This window comes from Lynx rufus, unplaced genomic scaffold, assembly GCF_022079265.1.
Source record: "Lynx rufus isolate CCGP_SWC_20201006 ecotype Redwood Valley unplaced genomic scaffold, mLynRuf1.p SCAF_12, whole genome shotgun sequence".
NCBI lineage: Eukaryota > Metazoa > Chordata > Mammalia > Carnivora > Felidae > Lynx > Lynx rufus.
In genome coordinates, this window is record NW_025814826.1 from 64257248 (window position 1) to 64284613 (window position 27366).

Here is a 27366-nt window from a genome sequence, read left to right on the forward strand (position 1 = left end):
AAGTCAATGTTTTGAGCAGTATGAAAGCTCTAGAATGAAGCTGTAATTGATCATGACAGTGACCTCCCCAGGCCCAGCCAGCAGTCAGAGCCGCTGCAAATCTGCAAGATAAATCTTAGGGAAGCTGATTTCCCAGATGCAGGATTGCAAATGCAAACAAACAAACAAATGCCCTTGGTGATGCACATGACCAGTGAACACAGGGACGTCTGGCTGCGAAAGAACGAGAAAATATTTGTAAGTGCTCAGCCACTGGTAGCATTTTCAGTGTACAAATTCATCTTCATGTCTGCAGGTCAAGCTGAGATCTTGTTTGATAAGCGAGAGAAAATGAAACAGTCTTCCCGTCTGTTTTCTGGAGAGTGGAGTGGGATGAATAACGAGCATGGAGTGGCTTGGGTTTGAAGCCAAGAATCAAGGCAAGCCTGTGAGTCCTCAGATGAGCTATTTAACTCCTCTGTGACTCACTTCCCCAGTAGTAGGTGGTGGTAAGGGGAAGCCTCCGCCCCACCAGGAGCTGTCCTTGGTGCTGGAGTTGGTCCTACTATTACTAGGGTTAAACCCCTAGGGGATACTAACAGGGGGTAGGAGGTCCTCGAGTCCTGCCAGCAGGGATTCCCCTCTGCAGTATCACTTAGTAGTTTGGTAGTACTGGCATTTAAATCTTGCTAAGGCTCTGCTTCCTCATCTGTAAAATGGGACAATATGTGTACCTCCTAGCATGATGCTGACCATTGCAAGAGATGATATTGTAAAGCAGGTAACCTGAGCATACTGTGTATGCTGCCCACTGTAACTGCCTGGGAGCTCATTATGTAGGGTGGACCCTAACATCTGCCAACTTCTCAAGGTCATGATGGACTCCCAAGTGGAGACAGCTAGAACCCTGTCTTTCAGCTGCAGTACTAATTTCTGTTCTTTTTCTGGGTGGAAGCATTCTTTGGCTTTCTCTGAATATGTAAAGGAACAAACCCTCTCTAGAAGCGAATTATCAAGGAACAAAGGCAGAACCATTGTCCCAAGACACCAGCACTTCAAGTGGGATTGGGCCGATAAAGAAAACAATCCCTACTTAGTGGAGGGAACTCCTTATCTGTTTAATTGATTTGCTTTTGTTTCTCTGCATAAAAAGCCATTCCTCAGCAGAGGCTAAACCCAGCAGCCTGTGAGTTGACAGCAAAGGTTACTTAAGGATCAGCTGAAACTAGCCTGCAGAATCCTCCAGGCAAGGAGCTTAGCCCCAGCTGATGACCCCAGAAAGGGGGAGTAATTCAGGGTAAATAGCACAGGTGATGCTACACTTTACGGGTGTCTCTCAACTAACACTGCCCAGGAAAAAAATCTCTTATTCCATCTACACTGAAACCTGATAGCTGTAGTTCCTAAAGCAAGAGCCCTGGGTATGTCAAAACCCTGTAAGACTTCACAAAGTCTATGGATCACAAACACTCTATGTCTTAGCCTGCCAGGCAGGCCTGGGAAATCGGGATGTTTGCCATCTTGATGCCCAACTGTTCCAGGGAGCGCCCTGCTGTTACCCCGCAGTGTTGGCTTCCTTGCCTTCTAATATAATAATAAGAGGTCCAACCCCATTTTCAGGGTTGACCCTGGAGCAAGGCAAGTGAGCACTTGGCCTGGGTGTAGGAGCTCTGGAAAGCTCAGTATCCAAAATTAAAAATAGTCCAATGCTGTGTTCTTCAAAGTCAAAATCAGTGCCAAATAATCCGAGATGAACTAACTATACAAATGTAAATAAATGGGGCTCCCACAGGGCTGGGATTAGGGGTTTAAGGAAGGTGAATGGTTCAAGTGTAAGGTTAGGTCCCATCTTTATTGAAAATTTTGGGGTGCCCAGATGGCTCCGTCAGTTAAAAGTCTGACTCTTTATTTCAGCTCAGGTCATGATCGCATAGTTCATGAGATCAAGACCCGCATCAGGCTCTGTGCTGACAGCAAGGAGCCTGCTTGGGATTCTCTCTTTCCCTCTCTCTCTGCCCCTCCCCCACTCATTCTCTCTCTCCCTCTCTCTCTCTAAATAAACTTAAAAAAAACTTTAAAAATAAAATAGTGACATTTTGTTCCTTGTGAATCAACTGTAATAATTCTAAACTTTTTAAAATATTGCACTAAAGTCCTATTTATCTTGGTTACTGAGGTTTTGGGCTTCCCTTACATCTTACGTCAGGTCCTCACCCCAGTCCCGGTCCTGTCGCTGCTGTGACCCCACGGGGTAAAAAGCAGGAGAAGCAGGTTGGTGCTGGGCCTGCATAGTGTGAGGTCTGGTGGAGGCACCCTCAGCAGTTCTCAGGGCCACAGGCCTGGAAGGTGACTGCTTTTATACCTCTCAGTTTGTCAGCAGGAAAGGGAAGGGCAAAAGTAAGAAGCTAGCCCAAGGTCATTGCTGAGTGGGAATGCCAACTCCAGAGGTCTGGCTCCTGAGCTCGCTCTCTCCTACTGACAATTTTCTGCTGAATTTCATGTCAGACAAGCCACGCCATGTCCCAGCCAGGCCACAGGAAGAGACACAGTGACACATTTGCTCCTGAATGTCGGGGTAGGGTAGCGTGCATAGCTTGCAACAGCACAGGGTCCCCAAGGTAGTGATCAGGGACAGCCCCCAGGGGCACTGACGGTGGGGGAAGGTGACTGAGGGTGGAGGGTCAGCTCTCTTCCCCTCCTGGCCCCACGTCTGCACTCACAGTCTCTCGTGCTTAGAGCTATGTACCATCACCACAAGGAGCTCAAATACACAGCCCAGACACCTGTTTTCGGCTGCCAGAGCCTCCCCTCCTGTTCTATGGCTGAGATCACAGCTCCTTCTTCCCGGGCTGGTCTCCCTGGCTTTATGAAAGCACAGAGCTTCCCTGCCCATTTTAGATGGGCGCCTTACCATTCCTGTGAGTGGTAGTAACACTCACTCACACTGGCACAGCACTTGCCTAATGAGGTTATTTACTGGGTGACTAGTTCTTTTTGTGCATTACATCGTCCAATTCTAACAAATCTCTGAAGTTGCTTTTGTTTTTTGTTTTTGTTTTAAATAGGCTTCACACCCAGCACAGAGCCCAACATGGGGCTCGAACCCACGACCCTGAGATCAAGACCTGAGCTGAGATCAAGAGTTCGACGCTTAACCAACCACGCCACCCAGGTGCCCCCTGATGCTGCTTTTATTCTTTCTATTATTGGGTGGTGAAATTAAGGTCCAGAGGGTCAAAGATTTTGCCTGAGACCACACAGCTCTGACCTGACCCAGGGCTGGTATTCAAATTCAGAGCCCTCTGACCCCAAAGCTCCTGTCTTAACCAGTGAGGACTCCCCATTCCAACCCCCTAGCTCACTTCATTATTCAACCACTGAGGCGTTTGTAGAGGAGCAACCTGAGACTCAGGAAGTTCAAGTGCCCCTTCCCAAGGTCACTGAGAGAGTCGGAGCCATGGTTAGACCCTGAATGTGGGTGTCATTGTTTTAAAACCATTATTCCTTCACACTGGACATTACTCTTCCTCAAACTTGGATTAACCAGTGACATGAGCAGAAAGGATGCACTCAGTGTCAATGAGGGCTCACTGACCTGTGGTCCAGCGATTCCTGGAGGCCCTGGGAGGCCCCTGGGCCCAGCATCTCCCTGTAGCAGGAACAGGAAAAAAAAAACCAGTAAGAATCAGTGTCTGGAGCTTATACCCAGAGTCACCAGCAAGCTGCTGCCCTGACACACCTATTCACTGATTTCCTGCTGAAATTTCCGTCTCCTGCCTCCATCCAGCATGTCTGAGCAAAGGGTGTGGGCAGGTGGCAGTACTGAGTGTGACCATGCATTCATGGGCATAGCCCACGTCTAATGGGATGGCCAGTCCCCAAGATGACCCCCTGCCTCCCATATTCACACCCTTGAGTAGGCTCCCCCCACATCTGTACCAGAGAGGCAGGGCTGTGATCTCCAAAGATGATACATTTCATCGCGGTGACAAGGACAAAGTTTCCCCCTTTCTCCTTACCTTTTTCCCTTCTGTGCCTTCTCTCCCTGGCTTTCCCTGGAGACCTTTGTCCCCTTTAAAACCTGGCAGACCAGGAAGGCCCGGGGGGCCTGGAGGGCAGTCATTGCACACATCCTGGGGACAGTAAGTAATAGTTACTGGTAGAGCAAAAGGAGACACGTGCAAGTGATATAAAAGCAAACGGGTGGATCGAGTCGTTACCCAGAGCATTTGTGTCTAACTTTGCATTTTTCTCTTAATCTTAAATTAGATTTTAGTACTGATACATCTGGATTATTCTCTCCCTTCTCTCTACTTCTAGCCAGCCAGACTGCTCGAAGTGGAGCCCACAACAATGATGTCAACAGTGCACCACTCCCTGTGAGCATTTAATAACATTACAGATTTGATGCAAACATTTAGTATTCTTACAAAATAACATGTCCCATCTCTGAAGCTGGCGACAGAACCAAGCTGAAAGCCAAGTTCTCTGTCTTGTGCGTTTGCCTAAGTGGTTCGTACACAAAGCAGCCGAACAAAGGAAGCAATGGGCACACATCCAATGTGACCACACACACCTCGCATTGTTCTTTGTCCAAAGCAAGCATTTCATAAACGGTCCCAGGAACTGACCTTTGCTCTACTTCTTTGAGGCAGGTGAGTGATGTCCCTGGCATGATTCTGAAGTCCTCTGAGCCCAGGGAACATGATTTCTAATTTGTCTGTGTCATCCCAAGACCTTGCAGTTTGGAGTGCAGTGTGCAGCAAATAAAACTCACTGGCTTGACCACACTGTAGCCTGTGTCCTATCCCAGAGTCCTGCTAGTTTCTCTGCAATCCTCCCTCCCCTCTTGTGACAAAGATTGGATGAGATAATACAGAGGAGGCACTTAGAATAATGTGAGATCATTCCCAGTGCATTTAGGTAGTAGCCCCAATTCATGCCTGCACTCAGTGACTCCCTCAGTGCAAAACTACTTGCAAAGCACCCAGTTAGGCTCCACACCTTTCTGCTCTGAGACCCGGTGAGTACGTATCTTGAAGAGTTCATGCTTACATGGCGTCCATCGGCACAAAACAAATGCACCAACCACAGCCTTCTGATTGCTCCACCAGAGGCGTGTGCACAGGCCCGTGGCAGCTGCACGTGTGCATACTAAAGGTGACAGTGTGGGTAACTGAGCATTCTTCTTGGTCTCTAACTCAGGATGGTCTCTCACAAAAGCAACTCTGAATGGCTTACTTTCCTTTCATTTGCTTCACTGCTACTCAACCTTTTAAACAAATGTTTACTTTGGGAGAGACAGAGAGAGAGAACGTAAGTGGGGTAGGGGCAGAGAGAGAGAGAGACAGACGGAGAATCCCAAGCAGGTTCCATGCTCAGTGTAGAGCCCGACGCAGGGCTTAATCCCAGGAACCACATGATCATGACCTGAACCAGTTATCAAGAGTCAGATGCTTAACCGACTGAGCCACCCAGGCGCCCCTCGTATGTAATCTCTGAAGAGTATTTAGAAATCTCCTGCACCAAGAAGTCTTCCTGATTGCTTCAGATGGGGGACTGCTTCTGACTCTTGCTCCCACAGCCCCAGGAACTCCTGCTATTGAAGTGCTTGCCTCACTGCTGACGTGGTCCGTGTACAGGTCCGTCCCTTCCCCACCACGCAAAAAGAAGGCGTGGGCTCTCAGAGACAGAGGTAGAGTTGCTTTATCTTTACATGTCCAATTCAGAGCAAAGAGCCTCCTGCCCATCACGAGTTCAATAAGTAAATGAACTAACCAACCCAACTGCCCTACTGACCCTCTGACCTTTTGACATCCTGTGCCATCTTCTGTTAGCAGGTGGTCTGAGCCACTGGTTGGATGTTTTCTAGAGGCTGGGGAGTGCCAAATGTTGGGGTGTACGGACTGAAGGTGAAAGACACAAACCAAAGTATACTGGTTTTGGCTGGTGTGTTTTGTTTGGAAGAATAGCAGATTCGGGAGGAAATCCCCTATTCCTAGACCTTGTCTTGTGGTTCTTTCAAATGAGGTATCTCTATGAAACTCTGCAGCGATGGGTGTATGCTCTGTGGGAATGGGGCTAACCTGGGGGCACCAGAGATTCTGGCCACTGAGCTGTGGCTGGGGGCACTGGTGGACACAGTGGTGATCCGGAACCATTCTTTGTGGTGGGATCCACACCACGAAGGGGTTATCTGTATCTACCTAATATAAAATCTCCCCGCCTCCCTATTTCTTTCCAATTTCTGGAAGGCTCACAGCCTGGGTCTGTCTTCGTCACAGATTCTGTGTAGGATGGCTCATTGAAGATGAGTTGTGGCAGGTCCCCAGACCTAACAGTGTGGGGGCTGGACTTACCACACTGACCCAGTCCGGGAATCCAGGGAACACAGTGAGAGCAGCCCCCCAACCTGCAGTCACATCTACGCTCACTCTGGCCCCTGGGACCCCTGGTTCTTCCCGGCCCTGGGCTACCCCAAATGCCTTGAGACTAAATAGGGTTCTGTTTGCAAGAGACCACATGAAGCCTCTGCCCACCTGGGATCCTGGCTTCACCCCTCTGAGTCTCAGCCTCCTAATCTGTGAACAGAGGACCTCAAAGTCCGGTGAGAAATAAACTAGATAACGCATGAAAAATGCCTGATGCCATGCCTGGCACGTGGTGACAGCACAACGAATCTAGCTGCTAATGTACCCCTGCGATTTCTGTTAGTCTTTCCTTCCCTGAATCTGTTGTCTCGCCTCATCTCCCGATAAGATGCCGTTGGTCATCGATACTGGCTGCCAACTTCTCTACTTAACCGAGCTGTTCAGGCAACTCACTCAATGCCTTTGAGTCCATTCCCTTATCGTAGGGTCATTCTCCTTCCTTAGGGGATGGTTACAAAATCTAAATGAAATAATGCAGGCATAGCCCCAGTTGTGTTGCAGGGTTCTTTGTGTGGGGTCTATAAATGCTGATTCCCTCTGGTCTCTACCCCCTTTTTTTTGTCTGGGATGTTTTCATCAAACCCAGCTCACTGGGTTGGTAGTCAGCAGGGTACAGTACAGCAGGTAAATGCACCAGAAAATGCCTACCAAAGGGAGGAATGCCACAGACTTTGCTTTGTGAAGAAAGCAGTTGTTGCTTTCCAGGAGTAGAGAGAACCTCCAGGTCATCTTACCCAACCTCTTGCCAGATACCTGAATCCTTGCTGCAATATCCCTGCCAAAGGGCCACCGTGCAGCCTACCCGTCCAAGCTCCAGGTGACAGGCAGGAAACTCCCCACCTATCTGCACTTTATCAGGTAGCTGTCACAAGCTCTGGCCCATGCAAGATGAAGTCAGATGACAGGGGCGTTTAACACAGGGGCCTGCAGCTGGCCACACTAGGTTTGGGTCTCAGCACTGCCATCATCCAGCTCTGTGACCTTGAACAAGTAAGTGCCTTCCCCAGCTGGGCTCAACCTCCTCCTTTGTAAAATGCAGACGTAACAGCGCCCACCCACTGGGTTGTTTGTGAAGATCAGATGAAATAATATTTCTCCAAGGGAGCCATCTGATTGATGGAGATATCCTGAGGATGACCTTGCTGGGCACACATCCAATTGTGGAAGTTCATTTAACCAGGACTCTTAGGAGACGAACTTTCTACCCAGGCAGTTTTCCAACTATGAGAATGAAGTATGTGATGGTATAAATTCCTGGGGGCAGAGATAAATATTCTGCGATAAAAGGTGCCTTCTCAGCAAGGGAGGGACTTTCCACCAGCCACCTGGCCCAGACCAGCAGTCTTTAACCTTCTATAAAGTAGGGAACGTTAATAGTACACTCTGCTGACCTGGGAAAACCCACTTGGCCCCAGGCTGTTGTCTACAGGGTTTCCAGGCAAAGTGCAGCTCCATGGCTCCAGGGAGCCTCAGGCACCACCCTGAGTGTGGGTGCCCACTTCCTTCCGGGGTGCCCAGCTGCTCTGATGAACACAGCTGCACCCTGTAGCAGGTAAGGAACACCAAGCTGACTAAATGTCATTTTCAATGCTGTAGCCATAAAGCATGAGGCTCCACATTACTGTTATCATTGGCAGAAAGGCTGGGATGTCTTGAGGTAGAAATCCTTGCAGGGGAGGGACAGGGCTGATGCAAACCCAGCTCCTTCTAGAGCAATGGAATTATGAGAAATGATTTAGGCTCATAAAACCCTGCAATAAACAAGGAATTGAATCAATAGGTAATGATTTCTTGTCATGTCCTTGACTGTGAAAAAAGCTTTCTCTTGTCAATTAAAATCAGGAAAGACTTTCTACTACTACTTTTTAAAAAAAAAAATAAAATGTATAACTTTCTATCAAGGCATCTCAATGTATACAGAGATTACAAATCTCAGGCTTCTGGAAAGGTCTTCTTTTCCCTTTTGTTTTCCTCCCTTGCTCTCAGACATGAACTCTGTTTTGTTTGTTTGTTTGTTTGTTTGTTTTGACATCACCCAAGTGTTTGGAATGCAGGAAGTGAGGAAGAGACTGATCACACAAATGCCAAGCTTCACTCTAAATTAAGACAAAGGCTTGACACAGAGCCAGGAAAAGGGTCCTCCCCACTCACTGCAGTGAGACTGTTCTTTCTGAAGCACAGACCTTACGCATCTGTCTTGCTCACAGCCTGTCCTGGCCCCCACCATTTAAGGCCCAAGGCCCTTGGTCAGGTACCTGGACACCTAGTGGTCTTGGCTCAATCTCAGCAGAGGGATGTCCAGCTTCTCAGGGCTCTTGGCACTCATGGACAAGATGGACAGGTTCTGAAAACCGTCTAAGTCTGAACCCAGATCTCATCTCCTCCCGGCCAAGGGGCCCAGCAGCGGCCTTCACCTCCCTGCACCCATACCCTGGCCCTTGCATTGGCAGGACGCACACCCAAGCTGCCTGACTCTGCCTACGGCCCCCTGTTCAGAGCACAAGAGACAGCCTTGTGTGGGGTTAGAGGTCAGTCTCTGAAATCGGCAAGGACTGGATTTTGCATTCCTAGAAAGACACCGACCTTCAGGGTCTCAGGCTCCTTACGCGCCAACCTACAATGCAAACGGTACCAAACTCCTAGAGCAATTGTAGAAGAGAGAGATACACACCCAGCATTTAGCACAGCCTTGCACAGGAGAACTTTCTGTGAGGACAGAAATGCTGTGTATCTGTGTCATTCCAGTAAGACAGGCTCTAGCCACATCTGGCCATCATGTGGTTGGAACGTGGCTAGTGGGACCAAGGACCCGAATTTTTAATTGCATTTAATTTTAGTTAACTTAAAGTTAAATTGACACCCATGGCTGGTGGCTGCCAGACGAGACAGAGGATTTAGGACATCGCCGGGCACACAGGGAGTTCTCAACAAATACTGCTGCTGGCCTCATTGACACTAACACACGGTTGTTCAAACAAAACCCCCCACGACTTATTGAGATCTCCAACTCCCCATCACCATTTTCAAAACGCATGCACATTTGCTTCATGCTTTTACCTTGACCAAGAGATTTATGTCCCCTGGAGACAGTAGAGAAGAAGGCCCCTGCCAAAGTAAAAAGAAGTCAATACGGACACACACAGGCACGTGCACACAGTGTATCCCATTCTAGCTCAGACAGTGTAAGGGCTTCAAAGCGCACCCCATCACGCAGAACTCATCTGTGCCCTGCACACCATGCAAAAAGCCCTGCGTATGTCCCAAGCCGAGGTGGCACGGGAAGTCACTTCTGAGGTCACCATACAGGCTGTCAGTCCTAACCAAGTCTGACTGACATCAGCCTTTCTGGTCCCCAGTCCCCTTCTGCTGGCCCGTTCTCCTGGTGGCCTCTCCTCCCCGCCCCCCTCAAAACCTCATAGGTCATATGGGTGCTGTGGAAGGCAAAGGGAGGCACTATCCTGGATTCCCCAGATGGGTAGGAGCCGTTGCCATCAGTCATTGACAACCTACTATGAATTTAAAGCCACTTTTCCAGCTCTCCCCAGTGAAATTGCATTCTAATCCTCACCCTTCATTATGGGTTGAAGGAGTGCTAATTCTGGGAAGGAGATCTCATTCGTCAGGGGTAATTACAGAGCCTCTGAAGGTATGTATGTAGAAGTCTGCAGGTCCCCAAATTTGCAGTCAAACCCACTGAGTTGGAGTGTGCTGTTAGGATTATGGCCAAGGTGGGGTGGAGGCTGGGTTCACACTGGGGTATAAGGAACACACAGCTGGAGGGAAAGCAATGCTTAGAAGGCAGACACTGAAGGAAGAGAGAATTCTTAGGTAGAACTGGAGTAGAGGGACATGGTTATTTTGCAAACTTCTAACTTCTGCAACGGAGAAAGAGTGCCAGAGAATCCAGTCTCCAGGGGAAGGGATTAGATTTTCCTCTATAACATGGGAAGCCTGTGGCCACAAGTGAACATACACTGCTGAATTCTTTTAAGTCTGTGTTCGAGTTTACGAATTATGAATTACCTCTAGCATCCTGGGGACGCTGACACCAATACCATTTTCCAGGCTACCAAACCCCTTTCCCTGACCCTCCAGGGCTCCTGCCACACCCTGCGGCTAACCAAAGCCATGTGTCGGTGGCACCACGTACGTTTGCCCAGGATAACCTTGGTAGTGACTGTGGATGGGTGTGGTCTCCCGGGCTCCCGGGCACAGGTGCTCTACCGACCCTCTGGACTGTGACCCAAGGTGGATACCCAGGACAAAGGCTGGCAGACTCCGATTTGGAGGTGCCCAGGCAGTGCCAGCCCCACAGGCAGAGCTCACTTTGAGTGTGGCTGCTACAACAGAAGCCGAGACCTCCCTCGTTCTGAGCGAGACCCTCTGCAGGAAGGCCTACCTCTGCAATATTGTTTATTAAAACTTTAACTTAAAAGCAGAAAGAGGTTTTATCCTGAAGCCTTACATTTTTCCCTGGGAAGTTAATACTGTTCAAATCGGGACATGTGCATGCTGCTGGCATCGCATGAGCTGCGATGTTTCCATGCAGTCACGAGAGCCCCCTGTGTAATCTGTCGGGCCACACCAGACCACACAGCCAGGCAGCACTCACAGAGAGACAGAACAGGGAGCAGATGTTCAGTCTAGGTGCAGCGTGGCCTCGGGGAAGAGTTTAATTAATGCCTTGTACCCTCTTCCATAAACCTCTCGGGGTAGGTCACATAAGAACAGACAGGAACGGGTCTGTGGGGTGCAGTGCCTTCCGAGGGTGGGCACAAGGTGCTTAGCCGTCTGCCAGGCTGGCCTCTGAGGAGACACTCACACATGGATCATTCCAGGAGTGCCGGACAGGTAGGCAAACAGACAATGGGAAGTGCTGAGGCCAGTCTGAGCCCTCCTCGCCTCCTCGTGTATCGCTCCACCAGCTGCCGGGGACGCAGGCTGGAAATGCAGGACTGACCCATACGGGGTGACACACAGTGGCCTCGTGTCAAGGTGGGACAGTGCCGTGGTGCCGTTCACAGATCCAGATCCCCATGGGGTCAGGCCAAGACTGCCTTTCCCCCGCCCTGTCCTGCCTCCCTCGATCCCCACAGGCTTCACCCTCAACCCATCCGCTGCCCAAGAGCCCCGCTAGAGGCGCAGAGAGGGGCCCAACCCTGGACGGGGATGCCCAGCACAGGAGTCCTGTGGGTGCAGCGCCGGAGAAGTGCTCCGGGACCGTGCAGTAAAGGCTGAACTCAGCCAGCCAGGGGCGTCCAAACCCACTCACTCTGACCTTGCCAGTTCCTGACGGGTAACCTCGACGCCCTCACACGCCTCACCTGGTAGGGCCTGGGTGAGCTTCCCTTCTGGGCGACGTGCCATGCTTTCCCCGAGCACCTGCTGCCCTCTCACATCCGTGTGACCCCAGGAAACTGCTGGGGAGTGAAGTGCTGTCCCCACATGCCCTCCAGGGGAGACACACGGGGAGCCCTGTGCTCCGTGCCTCTGCATCCTCCCGTGCTGGCTGCCACCTGTGTCCTCCCTCCATAAGGAACTGTCATCGTCACCGTGAGTGGAGCTGCCTTCCTGAGTTCCAGGAGTCCTCCCGGTGAATCACTGAGCCTGAGGGGGCTTGGGGACCCCCTCTGACCAGCAAGAGCAGAGACCCCAACAGCTACTGGGATGTATCTGGGACCATTTGTGGGCAGTGCATTCAGTGAATTTAATGGTGATGAGAAACAGACCTATTTCTTCTCCCTCCTCTCTCTATTCTCCCCTTCCGCCCTCCCTCTCTCCCTCTCCCTCTGCAGGTGACCAGCTATAAGACAGTCATGCTTCTGCACATTGCCAGCAGTCTGCGTGCTGGCTTAATTCTCTTTGCAGAGAGGTGTCAAGGGCTAGATTTGGCAGAGGTCATTTGAACCCCCGTTTAGTCTCCGGCCTGAACCTTACTCTCCCCTCGCGTCATCGGGGCCTGGCACCGGGCTAATGACGTGGCTTCTGCGGGGCTGACTTCACTGCTACGGAGCTGGCTTGGGCAGAGGAGGAGGGTGAGCGAGCGGTCCCTCGCCTCTCACATGACCTGTCACGTGTCGCACGGGTACGGCCTCCGGAACCCTTCTGAATAGACCAGGATCCCCATCCAGGTCTCCTCTGTGCCCAGCACCCCAGGACAGGGTGTGAGGTTGCCGGCACCCACAGTGGCCTCTGAGCCCTGCTGTGCCCAGCACCCCAGGACAGGGTGTGAGGTTGCCGGCACCCACAGTGGCCTCTGAGCCCTGCTGTGCCCAGCACCCCAGGACAGGGTGTGAGGTTGCCGGCACCCACAGTGGCCTCTGAGCCCTGCTGTGCCCAGCACCCCAGGACAGGGTGTGAGGTTGCCGGCGCCCACAGTGGCCTCTGAGCCCTGGGTGCTTGTGTGAGTCCTCCAGGTCAGGCTCACGGACACTCACGCTCTCAGGCCCAGCTTGAGCTGAAGCTTCTGTCAGGTGAGCATCTCGGTTTCGGAACCCGACTTATGATCTCCCCCTCGTGACCCCACAATCCCCAGCCCTGATGCTACCCTCTCTTCCCTCCTGGGTGACGTCTTCCAGCGGATCCGTGGGCCAGTTTCGCCCGCGTCTGCACCGCTGCCCGCCTGCCTGGATCGCCCATGTTCACCACTCCTTTCTTGCAGGGCCCCCTCTACCCCACCCAGTGGCTGGGTCACTTGGCCAAGCCTTTGGGCTTCCCTGCCAACAGCAACGTGCGGGATATACGTGCTGCACGTGAGGGAGCCCACAGGAGCCTTGGGCTAGCCCGCCAAGGAGCCGACGTGCAGGACCAGCCGTTTCCCGGCAAGCCGGAGCCATGGGCTAGACCACCAAGGAGCCAGCACGCGGACCAGCCATTTCCCAGCACCCCCATGGCTACCACCATCCCCATCATATAAAAGGGGAACCGGATGGCGCTCACATCCTGGACAGGGGCAGGAAATGGGCCAGTTAGGAATTTGCAAGGTATAGTGGGGTCCATTTGCCCGCCCCCAGATCCACTCTCTACCCTCTGTCCTACTCAACAACCTGAGGCTGCACCGTGGGGAACGTGTCATGGGGCTAAGTACCTGCTGACCTTGGCTAAGGTGGACAAGGAGAGCCACCCTCAGGAAACTGGAGTTGGGGAGACCCTGCTCCCATGCTGGGCCCAGCTCTCTGGCAGTGGCCTTGAACCCACAACGACAGCTCCAATTTGGCAGCCCTTCCCCACCCTTGTGCTCTCGCTTGGTGCTGAAAACTGGGGTCAGGGTCATGGCCATGTCGGCCTCCCACCGCGGCTTATCTCTGGGCTCCCCAGCATCTCAGATCAGCCCCCCGCCCGTGGCTCTGTGAGGAGTCCCTCCTTCAGCCTCTCACACCATCTGACTTGCGTTTCATTCTCACTGGAGCCCTGACTTGAGAGTCAATATTCATCCAGAACAGTGAGATGACATACTGGTTTGCCAGGAGGCCCTCTTTCTCCTGGATTTCCTGGTACACCCTAAGAGAAGAAAGAAATGAAACATTAACTGTGCTAAGCTTATCATCCAGAACCACTCTGCTCATGCCCCCCCCCCACCTCTGTATCCGCCAAGTGTAACCGGGTTGAAAAAAGTCACCCAACCGTAAAGACTGGCACCAATAAAAAGGCACGGTCTGCAACCTCAGCCGAGCACTCAACGCTTCCCAGAAAGTATTCAACTGTGGCAAATATTTAGAATATGCCAACCCTCCTATGACTCCCATCCAAAATGCAAAGCCGCAAATGGCTCCTGCACACATCCCACCATCCTTCTCCAAACACAGGTGAAAGGGCCAGCTTGGAGAGCAGGACTGGTTCTAATAGCACGTTGAGATTGGGGCAGGTAAATGAGAATATGTGGACAGGTTCTAGAGTGTAACTTCCTCCTCTGCAGTGGAACCAAGGAAGGGAAGGGGAGGGTGACTGATCGTCCCTGCCCATAGTGAACTGAAAGTATAGACGGAGAGATGCATGTCTAAGAGTAAATGCTACCGCTTAATGGCGCCAGACATCTTTGCTTCATAGGAACTCATTGTTGCCAGCCTACCATCCGGTCAGAGGATGCAGTGAGCAACACCCATGTAGAAGACACATGGTCCCTATCTTCTTAGAGCTCAGATCTATCTGAGCAGAAGCCAGACAATGGATACTAAGAGATGACTACCGTCGTCACGATGTCAGAAGTGATGCATCTTTAGCATCAGATAAGGGAGAAAGCCCTTGCAGGGATGGGTCAGGAACAAGTCCGTGGAGAACAAGTCCATGGCACCTGACTTGAGCAGATAGGACCAGGTAAGGAAATTGACCAAAAGAAAAAAAAAAAAGGAGGCATTGTATGGGACACTGGGAGCTAATGAGATTCTGAAAGCATAACACAAAAGCATAAGGAGTAAAACTAGACAATACAAAATCATAGGTCACGATCAACCTAGGTCATAGATCAAAAATCTAAAAATGTTCCTGGGGAAGGGGCAGGGATTAGTGGAGAAGCACTATTCCTCCGGGGGTTCCCTGGTCAAGGGGAGGCTGGGAGACGGTGGAGGACGGTGGGCTTCCAGGGGGGTCCATAAGAACCCCAGCTGAGTGGGTACCATTTCTCATTACTTACGTCCTGGCCAGCTGGTCCCTGGGGGCCGGGGAATCCGGGTAAGCCTCGGGATCCCTGAGGAAAAAAGAAGGTAAGTCACTCGCCAACAGCTTAAGCAAAATTAGGTCCCCCATTCCTTGGCAATAGTTGGTTCCCATTGTACAAATGGCCTGTTACTATGAGGAATCTGATATAATGCATGTGCCAAGATTCCTGCTCAGTGATTACTCATTTCCCCATTGCTGTAGAAGTGGGAGTGTCACACACGCGCACGCGCACACACACACACACACACACACACACACACAGAATGCTCTGGAACACCTTCCCTGTGAGCCCTCCTGCTCAGGCCCAGGAGAAAGGCCCCTTCCTTAAGTGGAAGGGTCACAGGGTCAGCTCCCGCGGTGAGCGCACCGGGGCTCACCCCTCTGCATCTGGTGGGCTGCTGGCCGGCTGTGCACAGTGTCCACTACGTAGAGGACATTTATTACTTTCTATTAGAAAATCATTCCCATTCTGTTGAAAATTTCTGGACAGTATCAGGAATTCTCACACATATTTTTCACTGTGGCTCTCCCTTCCTATGGAAACCTTCCTTAAATAGAATCAGCTCTCTGTCCTGGCAGGTGCCGGAACTGTGCCACACGGCAGCTCAGGAGCAAACCCTGCCTCTCTGAGGACTTCCCAAAATGTCCCCTTCACATCGACCCCTCTGTAGGAGCCCCATTCGCCGTATCACCAACCCTATTGCTATGCTACATTAACTTGTTCTGAAATATGATGGCTATCAATTAACTGCTCTGAGCCTCTGTTTTCTCATCTATAAAAAATGGGTATAAAAACGCCATTTCTCGGTTCAGAACTCACTGAGTGCACAGAATTTTCATGCAAAATATTTCATCATCGGTGCTAATATGCAGCTCCTCCCGCTCTGGGGGCAGTTTGTAGAAATTCACATTTTCCTGGTAAATGCATGCATATGCTTATCATCCATGGCGGCCATTCCTTAGAACAAATGTTTATGGAGAGCTTTCCCGTGGCTTCACCACATTTAGTCCATCAGAGCTCCGCAAAGGCCCATGGGTCTTTCATGCCCACTTTACGGATTAAGAGAGATTCCCCCCCCCCCAACTTGATCAGGATAATGTGGCTGGGGGTGGTGAAGCCAGGACTCAAAGGCAGTTCTGCTGGTAATTAGATAAAATTCGTCAAGCCATGCTGTCCTTCTGTGATGCAGAGACACCAAAAAAGCAAAGCCAGTCTCATTCTGCCCAACTCTAGCACGCACACACCGGATTCGATGACCACCCATCCCCTTCCTAATCTACCACTCCAGAGACTGGCGGTTATTTTCTAGAGATTGGAACCGTTTAATGTTAGGGATTTGCAGAAACCACTTTCATTTAGCAGCCCCAATATAAAATTGCTTTAATTAGAAAAGAATTTCTCCATGAAGCCCAGCCCTTCATTTCACTCATACTGTACCGGGGGCCCTTTGTCTCCTGGTGGTCCAGAGGGTCCCTAAGAAACAAACAAACAAAACAAGTAAGTAAAGTCAGAAGGAAATACCGTAAACATACCGTAGCTATGATTTCCAAGCCAGGTCTTCACTGTCCTCGAAGGAGTAGCTAACTGCCCCCTGGTGTTAAGCCACAGTCACACCTGCTCACGACACCCGGACATGCCACCCATGGAGATCGTCCTGGAACTTTCTCCATTTGTCCCTGAACAGGTACCACCTTCTCCTGGCACCCACTTGGTTCCTGACACTGAGCTTATCTCTAGTTTGGACCTCTGGTGCAGGGTGGGAGCCAGCATCCCAGGATCCTCGCGCTGTGCCTGCGTCTTGCTTGGGACACGCTGGGGGCACACGCAGGGCCAGACTCCCCAGCATGGCCTGTTTTGGCTGATGCTGCTGTGGTGGCCCCCACCTCCTAACAGGGGATGTTCCCCACCCCGGTCCGCCCTGCTATGAGTGCATCCAGCTTAGGATTTGGCTTCTGGATATTGATCTAAGATGTGGCCACTGATTAAGGCATTAGTGTGTGGTTTCAGGTCCTCCCGTGAGCGGAACCCTCCCTTGCCCTGAATCTTCCCCATGCTATGCTTCTGCGTGGAAGAGTGTGCCCTGCTTTTCTACCTGGACACATTCTTGTCACACTTCGGTTCTCAGTTGAGATGTCACCACCTTGGAAAGCCTTCCCCGGCTCCTCATGGGACGCTCATTAGAGATGTCTTCTAGCCCCTCCATGCACCCCATCCAGGACGCAAGGTTGGAGACCAGCCTCACTTCTCGGCGGCCTGTCCTCCCCGCTGAATGGCTGAGTGCCGCGTGGTCAGGTGGGTACTGAGCACCTTGCTCGGCACGGTCTCTCCAGCACTCAGCACAGTGCCCCGTGGCAGTTACGGCAAAGTACAGCAGAGCAAATGGGACTCCATCAAAATGAACATTTTAGAGTATGGGAACTTTGGAATCAGGTGTGATCACGCTCACTTTTCACTGATGATCAGAGACAGGCCAGAGGAGACTGGGGCTTGCCCAAACCACACCGGGAGTCACTCGACAGAGGGGTTAACACACCTCCTGCCCAGTCTAGCGTACCCTGCGTCTCTGTGTGGCAGAGCCCAGGAGAACTTCCCAGATATTCCCAAGAGGAAGAAGGATTGCACATAAATGCATAGGTTTCTGGCAATATGACAAGCCAGGTAACCTTAAAGTCTGCTTATTAAATATGTCCCAGATGGGGCGCCCAGTTGGCTCAGTCAGTTGAGCATCTGACTCTTGATTTCAGCTCAGGTCATGATCCCAGGTCATGGGATGAAGCTCAATGCCCAGAGTGGAGCCTGCTTGAGATTCTCTCTCTCTCTCTCTCTCTCTCTCTCTCTCTCTCTCTCTCTCGCTCTCTCTCTCTTTCTCTGTCCCTCTCCCTAGCTCATGTGAGCGCGCTCTCTCTCTCAAACAAACAAAAAGTCATTCCAGAACTACCTGATAAAACAGAGGTAGCATCCTCTTAAGTGCACTGAAGAAAGGATGGGGAGTCTCCAGAGGCCTACGGGCAAGCAGGTAAGTCAAGCAGATAAGACAAGAGACCTACTTCTACTGCGGGTCTATTTGCCTCTGAAGCCACTTTCCCTCCCTTACTTCTCATTGGTTCTGCCATGTGTCAGTCAATGTATACATGGGCCAACGCACACACATCTGAAGTCTACGCTCTTCCAAGTAGTTCTCTACTGAGACTGCACTCATTCCTCAAGGAAAGGACCCAGGGACAACTGATTACCAGCAAGGGGAACACTGCCAGGTCACTTCAGAGGCACCCTGGGTTCTAAATGAAACTCCATGACCGACCTCAAGCACTTAACTTGCTCATTACATTGAGCTCCAAATTTCTCTCTCACGTTACTTCATATAAAATCCACATGTGAAAGATGAATTCTGTTGTCAAAAAGGCGTTCATTTCAAATCTTAGCTTTATCGATTATTAGCTGTTTGGCCTTAAGCAAGTGACTTTGTCTCTGAGCTTTGGTCTCCCACGCGGAATGCAGAGCTAGATGGCCACCTTGCCTTGAGTGATCAGAAGTGAAAACAGATGCTCTAAGTAGAGAACTAAGCCATTCAGCGCATGGCCCACCCTCACAGCTCTTTTGTCAGTATACGTTCAAGAAATTTAATGAAAGTGTTGAGGAGGACGGTGTGTATAATAGCATTCTTACACGTGAAGCCTAAGCATGTTTTCAACAACCACAACCCTCTTTTCCAAGACTATGCCCTATGACATGCTTGCTCAACAGCCACTTTACCCCAACATATATATCTTGGCCTTTGGTACCATGTTCCACTAGAAGGAAACAGCTCCCTGGAGAAATGACTGATCCCTGATCTGGACAAGGAATGTACACAAACCCAGAGCACCTTGTCATTCCAAGAAGCAAAGACACGATTAGAGACTGCTAGGCTTTTGTCAAAGGTACTCAGGGTCAACGGGGATAAGCTCCTATTGGCATCGGCTAAGACAACCTGTGCATCAACAGGAAGAATAACCAAGATACATAAAAACGCATCAAATGTATTTGAATCCATGAGTTCAACATTACTGATGAAAAACAAAAGCACCTAATTAATCATCTTTGCGAGATGCTAGGGAATCAAGTCATTATTTGAAAATAACTGAAGGGGAAGACTGGAACATTCCATATGTATTGTACCATATGAATTGTACCACTGAGTATGTAAATTATAATTGAGGGACCTTTCCTCCATCTAGAAGTATTCTAGCAGATCCATAAAAAAGAGTTGGTAGAACAAGAAAGGCATCAATTTGCAACCCTTGATGTGCTAATTGATCTAAGCATTGGACATCAAAGAGTGTGAACATCACCACGAGAGAGACCACCAGACATCATGTGCTTCCTGATGGAAGAACACACTCCCTGTGAAGTCTTGCCAAAAACATCAAGCCTGAATCTGATCAAGGCTCTAGGCCCAATTACTGATGTATAGAAAATGCAGGCACAGGGCAATGTGTTAAACTAGTAAATTAGCAAATTCCAGACTGTGGGAAGCTCTATGAGACCAAAAAGTAAATCTTGTTTCATCAATAAATAAACTGCAAAAGGAAAGAAAAAATAATGGAGGGAAGTCTACATATTTATAAAAGAAATTAAAAAAAAATCAGCCAATTACTGTCTCTATTTGGGTCTTGATTCGAACAAAAGAGAACTACGGAAGCATGGCATTTATGGAAGAAATATGAACTTGGCCATTGACTGGATATTTGATGACGTTATGAAATTGCTTTGGGGAGTGTAATAATGAAACTGTGGTTGCATTTAAAAAGTCATTGTCTTTTAGAAACATACCAAAATTGTTTACAGATAAAATGAGACACATCTGGGATTTGCTTCAAAATAATGGAGGCCAGTTGAGGATGAATAGGAAGCACTGTCCTTGAACAGGGATCCTGGTCGTTAGAGCTAAGTGTGGCTGCGTGAGGCTCATTTGGCTATTCTCCCAAAATATTCTTTTGGTGTATCTGAATTTCTCCTTGATAAATGTAAGTATACATATAGTGTATATGTATGTATGCATATGTATACTGTATACTATGGGGTCTATATGTATTATACTATATGCATATTATATACACTGTATATTATATACACCACATAATTATAAAGTATATATGCTCAACAAGTATAAGTATAGAGTGTGTGTATGCGTGTATATACACTATCTGTATACTACACACTATGTACTGTATGTATATTATACTATATGTATATTATATATACTATATATATGTATACTATATACTAAATGTATATTATACTATATGTATATCATATACATTATATATCATACACACTACATAAATATAAAATATATATGCTTGATAAATATAAGTATATACAGTGTGTATGTATGTGTGTACATATACTATAAATATACTATATACACCACGTATACACATATACGCTATATACACACATACACTATATATGTAGTATGCACACATAGTATACACACATGCATACACATGCACCACAATGCTTCTGTTATTTGCTGATAATTGCAGACAGTGAAAACTCACAAAACCGAAAGCCCCGAGAGGCTCTAGATACGCTAAACACTTTTCCTCTGCTATGCTGCTATGCTGACATCACTGTTTCCCTCCTTTGAAGGTTGGTCACCTCTCACCCCTTCTCCCCACTGATAACCTAACACCAAGGTGCAATTTTCTGCTCCACGGTCTTTTATCTGAACGCTAACGTGTGCCAGGCTCTGTGGTGGTCACGGAGGATGCCTACACTCAGTGCTCAAGTAAGGAAAACCACCCTTCTAATAACCAATGGGGACTCAATGGGTCTGGGTTGAAAGATGCCAGAGCTGCTGACACCCGCCTGAGAGACTTGGGGGAGGCTTTACCCAGAGGATGCCAGGGGAGAGAGGTTGGGGGAAGAGGCCGGTGGGCTTCACAGGCAGGGAAGGGCAAGCAGACCCCGGCAGAGGAGAAGTCAAGCTTTGCGCAGGAAAGAACAGTTCCTTTCCTTGACATGGGAATGCCTGGTGGCTGCAGCCATACTTTCCCAGGGCAGCTGGGGTCTGCCTGGGTGAGAAGGGCCTGCAGTGCCCCTCAGGAGAGGCTTCCGAGTTACGGATGAGCTCAGATCCAGGCTCTGGGGTGGCGTGGGCACCCCAGCGGCTGGAGAAGGCCAGGCGGGGAGGCCAGGGTGGAAATCCAGGAGTGAGGTAGGAGGGAGGCCAAACGAGGCCGGAACAACAGCCGGGCCCACTGTAAAGGAATTGAGATCAGCCACAGAGATCGAAAGGAGAGCTCCCAACCAGAAGTGACCGTGGAAACTTATTTTAAAACATTTTTGGGGGCACCTGGCTGGCTCAGTCAGTCAAGGGTCCCACTCTTGGTTTCGGCTCAGGTCGTGATCTCACAGTTCATGAGTTCGAGCCCTGCATTGGGCTCTGTGCTGACAGTGCACAGCCTGCTTGGGATTTTCTCTCTCCCTCCCTCTCTCTCTGCCCCTCCCCTGCTCATGCTCGTTCTCTCTCAAAATGGATTAGTAAACAAACAGAAAAATTAAAAAAAAATCTTTTTGTTTCATCAACCAAGACTTGAATCTAAACACCAAGAGTGGGATACTCAGTTCCTGGTCATATGCAGAGCTCTAGGGTATGAGGGCGTCTCGCCATCCACACCCTCCCCACCTCGCCCTGTGCACAGAACAGGATGGGAGTGCGTGTCAGTGAGCAAAGACCTGCACATTCCCTGGGCATCAGCTTTGGGGTAACTACTGAGAAATGCCCATAGTGAAATGCCTGAGAAATGTCCCCCAGCAGGGCCAGATAAGTGGCCACATGGCTGCACCAACTCCCTTCGAGGGAAACTGGCCAGCCTCCTTCTTGGGACAGCCTGACCTGAGTGGCTCTCTGGTTCTCCTACACAAAGGAACGGAACCAAACAGGCAGATAAGACACGTGAACAAAACGCAACGCTTCTGTACAACCTGAAACCGACGTGACCTTGTGTGGCAACTGTACCTCCATAAAGAAAGGGGCAGAGAACAACCGCTAGCCTCCCGAGTCGTAGCTCAGAAGCCACGATGCGCGGAGAAGACGCTGTTCCATGAAGATTCGCGAGCATGGACGTGTCACTATGGCTGCCCTGCCTGGAGTGCGGCAGGACGCTTGGGGCCCAACCCTAGCTCCGCCAAGTCCCAGCTGTCACTTCAGGCAAGTGGTGTTACCTCTCTGTCTTCACTGGCACATGAAAAGGAGAACAGGACCCACAGGTCCTGGTTGCCCTGCTCACTGCTGCCCCCTGGAGGCCAACCAGCAGGCTCGCTGGGGTTACTGTTCTGCCACCTTTCAGGAGCTTTTATCTCTAGTCTTATTATACTATTTCCTAGATGATGGGGAGTTAAAAAAAACTGTTAGGACACTGACACATTTTATTGCACATCATCAGCTCCATGCTTCTTTCTTCCATCGGGCTGTCAGCCTAACAGCGAGCCAGTCCTGACTGACATGCCAAGGAGGGCGTCAGAAAAGACTGCAGACGGGAAGGAAAGGTCGGGGGAGGATTCTTATGACATCAGAAGGTCAAAGGCAGGGTGCCAGGTGTCATTACCAATGTTATCATGATGTAACCTCACGACACCCCTGCTGCCGCTACAGGAATTACAGGCACTTCACCCATGAAGAAACTGACAGAATCAGAAGGCGTGGGTCTCAGGGAACACGGTCGTCAGCGGGAATCTCGCCCTTGCAGACCTCGAGCTCCTGGGTTCGGTGAGGTTCAGTAGCACTGTGATCTGCCCTCAGGCCTAAGCTGGATCGTTTTTAAGCGTTTAAAACCTTGCTAAAGGAAGATCAGAGGCAACTTGGAGATTAAAGGGGTTTTTTGTGAATGTCTTGAATCTAGAAGCCAAAACCCCCACAGCTGCTTTGCCACCCATATCCCTGTCCAGTGAGGTGCACAGGCTGGCAGGGAAAGCCAGGGCTCCCTTCCAGCGGGGTCGGCACTGCTCCCGGATGCCAAAGGCCTCAGAGCATAATGCCAGGGAAGGGAGGACGCGAAGAATAACTTATAAGCTGATCCGTCCTTAATGGGAGCGCTTAATGGAAATGGATAATCCTGCTCATCCTGCTGAAACCACCGGGTGAGGTGACACAGGCGAAGAGAACTGCTTTGGGAGGATGTGGGAGGTGATGTGCATCCTGGCCCTGGCACAGGACGAGCTATGTGACATTGGCCAAGTCACTCCACCTCGTGAACCTCAGATTGTTAACCTGGAAAACAGTGATGTAGTCGAGCCATCAGCGCCCCTCTCCAAATGCCCCCTCCCCCTGGCACCTGGCAGCATCCCGGGCTTTCTGGAGCCACAGGACCGGGGCAGGCTGAGAGCTCCTGGGAGTCAGCCCCGCAGGGAGCAGCCTCCACCCGCTGGCCAACAGGAGTGGACACACACATACACCCCTGCCTTGCCTCCCCATTGGAGAACAACTCTGCGATGAACAACTCTAGGGCTGTCAGCAGAAGGAAGCCCTAGTCGTCCACAGCCCAAGCCTGCTCGTGAACACAGTCTCCCTCACTTCCCTTCCTGCCACAGACTACCCCCTAAGTAGTGATTTCTGGAGCATTTCCTAAATAAACTCCTTGCACTGAGCCCTGTTCTCAGGAGAGGCTTCTGCAGAAGGCAGCTTTCACCCAGTGGTAGGGCACATTCACAGGACGGCAGGAGGCAGTGGGTACGCAGGCTTCTACACTGGGCACCAGGCCAGACACAGACCACTCGGCAAATGGCCCTGGTCCCGTAAAGAGGCAGCTGAGTCCCTCGTGAACCCACACCCCTGGCATCACCCCCTCCTTCACCTCCCCTGACTCTCAGCGCACCCCTGCATCCTCTGTGCAGATTCCCAGGTCATCAAGAGCCTAGGCAAGGGGCCAAAGACAGGATTTATGAAAATTCAGTAAGCTTTCGTCCGCCACGGAAGCTTGTAATAAGTTGAAGAGGAAAGACAATAAAGAGTTGATTTACAGCCCCTTGGCTGCAGCCAGCCAATTACTTTTCAGGTGGAATCACTTAGGCATGAACATATTTCATGGCTTACTTTAGCTAGCTCTGAAGCGGGAGGTGGGGTGGACGATGTCCCCCTCTACCGACTGGCGTTCTGATTAAGGGCCTGACACGGTGAGCCCGTAGGGAACAGACCGGGATCTACAGAGACCTGCTACGTGATGGAGAGCCCTACATTCACCTTACAGCTTCCCTTACAAAAAGTTTTCTATTCTAGGGTTAATTCCTACATGAGGTAGAATCCTCACTCCAGATCAGGCCCCAGGAGAAGGAGGGTTTCAGAAATAATAACGCTTGAACCCTGTTCCTTCCAGCTACCAAAACACTGAAAAAAAAAATAGCCAAAGACAAAAGATACGGTTGATGTAATGAAGCAGGAGGATTTGTTCTGAGAATTTCTTTGGAAGAAAGACAGACTAAAACTGGACATTCCCAAGGGGATTCCATATGCCTGCTCCATGGTTTCAGGCACTTTTAAGGAGACAGGAGCCCCGCACCCCATGTGAGGTGGAAGGTCTGTGGTCATTTCTGGTGGTGAGCAAATGAGGCAAGCTGGAGGGGGGGGGTCCCTGGAGAATTTCAGGGACAGAGTGAGGGACCCAAGACCAACGGTGGGATGTAAGAGAACCACAGATGAAAGAAAAGGGAATTTCTGTTTTATAAGTGATATTGTGGGTAAGAAACTGGATTTCCTCTCAAATTATTTGAGAGACAAAAAGTAGAGTTCCTTTAATGGGTTTTTATTGAGGTTGGTAGTTCTTGAATGCAAAACCAAGCAGAGACTGGGGTCATGTGCTGCTCTGGTTTATATCCAGAATAGGGGTGGAGTTAGACTGGGTTAAATAGCAGTAACAACAATGCATGAATAGTTTGGATATGATGAGGCTTAGTAGTAGCATTTGAAAAGGACTGGGTATTTGAGCTTCTTTTCAATAATAGTAAGACAGGTGCTACAGACTGAATGTTTATGTGTTCCCCAAATTCTTACATGGAAACCAAAGTTCCTTCATGATGGTATCTGGAAATGGGCCTTCGAGAGGTGACTAGGTAATGAGAGCAGAGGCTTCATGACTGGAATTAGTGTCCTTAGAAAAGAGAACCTGGAGAGAGGTCCCTCATTCCTCCACCCTTTGAGGACACAGAGAAAAGACAGCCATCTATGAATCAGGAAAAGGACCATCAGACGATGAATCTGCTCGCACCCTGATCTTGGACATCCAGACTCCAGAACTGTGGCGAATAAGTGCCTATTGCTTATAAGCCACACAGTCTATGATTATTTTTGTTAAAGCAGCCCAAGAGGGCCGAGCAACATGCCTCTCAAGAAAAAAGTCAATACAATGTTAAGGTGCGTCATTAACGTGCTGTGCATCTTGGTGGCAAAGAAGGGACTACACAGAAGACAAATCACCAGGATTGGAAACTGGCCTTAAATTCTGAAGGCTACAATGCAGTACAAGGGGGTAGGAGGTGTGATCTTTCTGACACCAAAGGGAAGAATCAGAGGCCAGGGGCAGAAGACACAGAAGACCAAATTCCTACTCTCAATGGGAAAAAAAATTCTAATAAATGTCGATTCTCTATACAAATAGTTGCCTACATTCCAAATCCAGGTGCATTACCTTTCAAAGGAGCGTGTCTTCCATTTCTCAAGATATTCAGGTGGAGGCTGGCTGAAAATATTGACCACTATCCTCCACCTGGATGGAGGCGCAGGCATCCCTGGTCCTTGCAATCTCGATTAAGCTCTAAAGTCACCACCTCTAGGGAGTCTGTAGACTCATATCCACCAGACTGATGTGCATTATTTATCAAACTACCAATCTAAGGACCACTGAATAGATTCCATTTTGGAGACTGTATGAAAACCATCCTTGATTGCATTCATGTGCTCACCTGTAGACTAACTGGAGGAAGAGGGGTAATGAACTCACTACACCTACAGTACATGAGAGCTTGCTGTTTCCCCCACATCACACCCCTTCCCCGTCAATTCAGGTTCACGGGCTACAACTCAGATTTGCAAAGTTTGGCCAGTGAGTCATTTTTGATCTTTTTTTAATATTAATGAATTTTGTTCTCTCCTCTTTCAATTGGACAAGTCCAGTTCTTCCCCAAAGCCTTATTCCCACACAAACTACACCAAGTTTGAGAACAAAGCCAGTAGACGGGTCTAGGTCCCAATGGACTGGGGGACTGTGAACCGCTCCCAGGTTAGCTGGAAAGGGAGGGTCTCTGCAGGAAAGCCCAAGCCATACATTCACTCAGGGGCCAGCAGGGAGTGGCTGTGTGGCCTGAGGGTGAGGGAGGAAGTGCTAGAAACATAAAGACTCACAGGAGGGCCAGCCAACCCGATGCCTGGGTCACCACGGTTGCCAGGGGAGCCAGGGATCCCAGGTGCACCTCGGTCCCCCTAGAAAGAGGAAAAATACGATTAAGAGGTCAGTCCCGAGCAGCAGAGAGCCCGTGTACAAAAGGAATCATGCCCCTCCTACCATCCCGACTGCTGTCCATCAACACCTCTCCTGCCTCCTGGGCTCTGTGTGTCTCTCCACAGACCCTAGGCAGCCCATCACCCACCCGGTCCACCACACATACGCACAGCCACCAATCGTGACCATGCACCTTTCAAGGTACCATGCCCCAACACTGACCATGGCTCCCAGTGTGGTTGTAACAAGATGATCACCCTTTATGCAACCACAGTTCCATATTTTCCTGTGCCTTCTCCAGACCTCATCACACTCCCATCCTGACCACACCCCAGATTTTACTATGTACCTACATTTCCAATTAGTTTCCAAATCGGCAACAGTTTACCAATACTTTGTCAAGTACCTATATTTTGCAAGCCATGTTTCCAGGGGTTGGGATAGGCAAGGATGACTGAGCTATAACCACTGCCTTCAAGAATAGTGGTTAATAGAGGGTGGGCTGAAGTTCTGTCTCCAACACTCATTCACTATTGACTCAAGAAAGTGACAAGTTCCCTGAGCTTTTGTTTCTTCATTTACAAAGGAGGAGGAGGTGGGGGTGAGGGGGTGGGGGGTGTAATAACAGGAGCTGCCAGGTCAGCAGGTGGTCGTGCTCACAAAACCAGAGGACACGTGCAGAGCGCCATGCTGTACGCACAGCCTGGCTCAGGGCTCCGTGCAAGTTAGCTGCCGTGGCTCTTTCTGTTCTCACGCACCCATCATTCTGGACTTCGATGGGAAGAGAAAAAAGAAAGAATGTCTGCCACTTCCTGGAGAAGGA

The 27366-nt window shown here is 49.9% G+C and overlaps 1 protein-coding gene across 1 annotated transcript in view; it reads right to left on the bottom strand.

The window, feature by feature from the left end:
* COL22A1 (collagen type XXII alpha 1 chain) overlaps positions 1-27366 on the bottom strand; it is a 260858-nt gene that overhangs the window by 54270 nt on the left and 179222 nt on the right. Inside the window, exons 40-46 of the mRNA XM_047074226.1 lie at positions 26447-26524; positions 16504-16539; positions 15040-15093; positions 13866-13910; positions 9468-9515; positions 3999-4112; positions 3575-3628 (exon numbers count right to left, since the gene is read on the bottom strand). Coding sequence (XP_046930182.1) covers positions 3575-3628; positions 3999-4112; positions 9468-9515; positions 13866-13910; positions 15040-15093; positions 16504-16539; positions 26447-26524 — 429 coding nt within the window. The remainder of the gene's footprint in view (positions 1-3574; positions 3629-3998; positions 4113-9467; positions 9516-13865; positions 13911-15039; positions 15094-16503; positions 16540-26446; positions 26525-27366) is intronic.